The sequence below is a fragment of the Priapulus caudatus genome, unplaced genomic scaffold, assembly GCF_000485595.1.
Source record: "Priapulus caudatus unplaced genomic scaffold, Priapulus_caudatus-5.0.1 Scaffold135, whole genome shotgun sequence".
NCBI lineage: Eukaryota > Metazoa > Priapulida > Priapulimorpha > Priapulimorphida > Priapulidae > Priapulus > Priapulus caudatus.
The window spans coordinates 430,038-431,386 of record NW_014577196.1 but is presented as its reverse complement, the minus strand read 5'-3'; the positions used below and the strand labels follow the sequence as shown (position 1 = coordinate 431,386).

At 54.9% G+C, this 1,349-nt stretch overlaps 1 protein-coding gene across 1 annotated transcript in view; it reads right to left on the bottom strand.

Annotated features, from left to right (window-relative positions):
- Positions 1-628: 628 nt before the first annotated feature.
- Positions 629-1,349, bottom strand: part of LOC106805968 — a 44,932-nt gene continuing 44,211 nt past the window's right edge. The window contains exons 12-13 of the mRNA XM_014807777.1: positions 1,309-1,346; positions 629-1,114 (exon numbers count right to left, since the gene is read on the bottom strand). Of these exons, the coding sequence (XP_014663263.1) occupies positions 629-1,114; positions 1,309-1,346 (524 nt within the window). The remainder of the gene's footprint in view (positions 1,115-1,308; positions 1,347-1,349) is intronic.

The following is a 1,349-nucleotide window of genomic DNA, read 5'->3' as shown; positions in this document are numbered from 1 at the left end:
CTAATTAGTGAGGTACAACCTGTACAAGAATTACTATCTAGTAAAACAACTAAAATTGGTTTTCAATGACCCCATTTGTAACAGGAAATCATAGAAGGGGGCCTTACAACTTCCCCTACTCCAGAAGGATTCCTGCCATCAGGAACTGTTCGCTCCACTTTCTTCGGCATCCAGTTCCTGCTCATCGGTGATGGTACCTTGACCCAGAATCCTGGGGTCAAGGTCGTCAGCATCCGACTCCTCCGCGTGTTCCACTGCCCGCACTGGGATTGCTTTGCTTCCGGTGTGTGAATGCGTGTGGCAATCGGCGGTCGTCCTGCCACGTTGCGAGCTAGAACGCACGTCCTTGTGGCCACTGTCACCATCTTTCTCACTGCCAGCTTGTACAGTGTCATTACCAGCTTGCACAGCGTCACTGCCAGCCCCACAGTGTCGCACTGCGCCAGCTTGCACAGCATCACTGCCAGCTTGCACAGTGTCACTGCCAGCTTGCACAGCATCACTGCCAGCTTGCACAGCATCACTGCCAGCTTGCCACAGCATCACTGCCAGCTTGCACAGTGTCACTGCCAGCTTGCACAGCATCACTTGCCAGCTTGCACAGCATCACTGCCAGCTTGCCACAGCATCACTGCCAGCTTGCCACAGTGTCACTAGCCCCAGCCTGCCTGCCATCATTGCCATCCTGCCCGACATTTTGACGTGTGCTTACCGCCTCCACACGCACGGCACGCATATGCGACGGATCATGCGAACACGGAGCTCGCATAGACGACCCCCGCGCAATAGCTGCGTGCGTGCTGCAGGCGCCGGCCCCATCGTCGGCGTTCGTCTCGGCGACGCGGTGACAGTCTATGGACGCCGCGACGGCGTCGACGAGTGCACAGAGCGTTTCGCCGATGGCGCGCTCCTCGCCGTCGTCCGACGAGGTGACTGCTGGCAAACTGCCAGATCGGGTGCTGTCAGCGGGAGCTGTGACGATGGCCGACGCGTCTGCTGCCGACAGTGCCACTGCGGGGTCACCTTCACGTTTGATTTGCCGTTCTTCTACTTTGGTCGGCGACGACACTTGGATTGTGCTCTCGGGTTTATTGCTCTCGACATTGTCGTCCACCTTGAATGAGTCAGAAATTAAATACATTTACATGAACTAGCAAGAAAAATGCGTTCAATCGAGTAGCACGTTCTATTTGTCAACTAGCATCGCAACCTCACAGGAGAAATAGCACCGAACTTCCAAAATATACACAACAATGCACAACACAATAACATGCGCTGACACAACCCCCACACATAACAGCTACCCACCTGCTCGCCATCGTCTTCACTCTGATCCGTCAATTCACCTT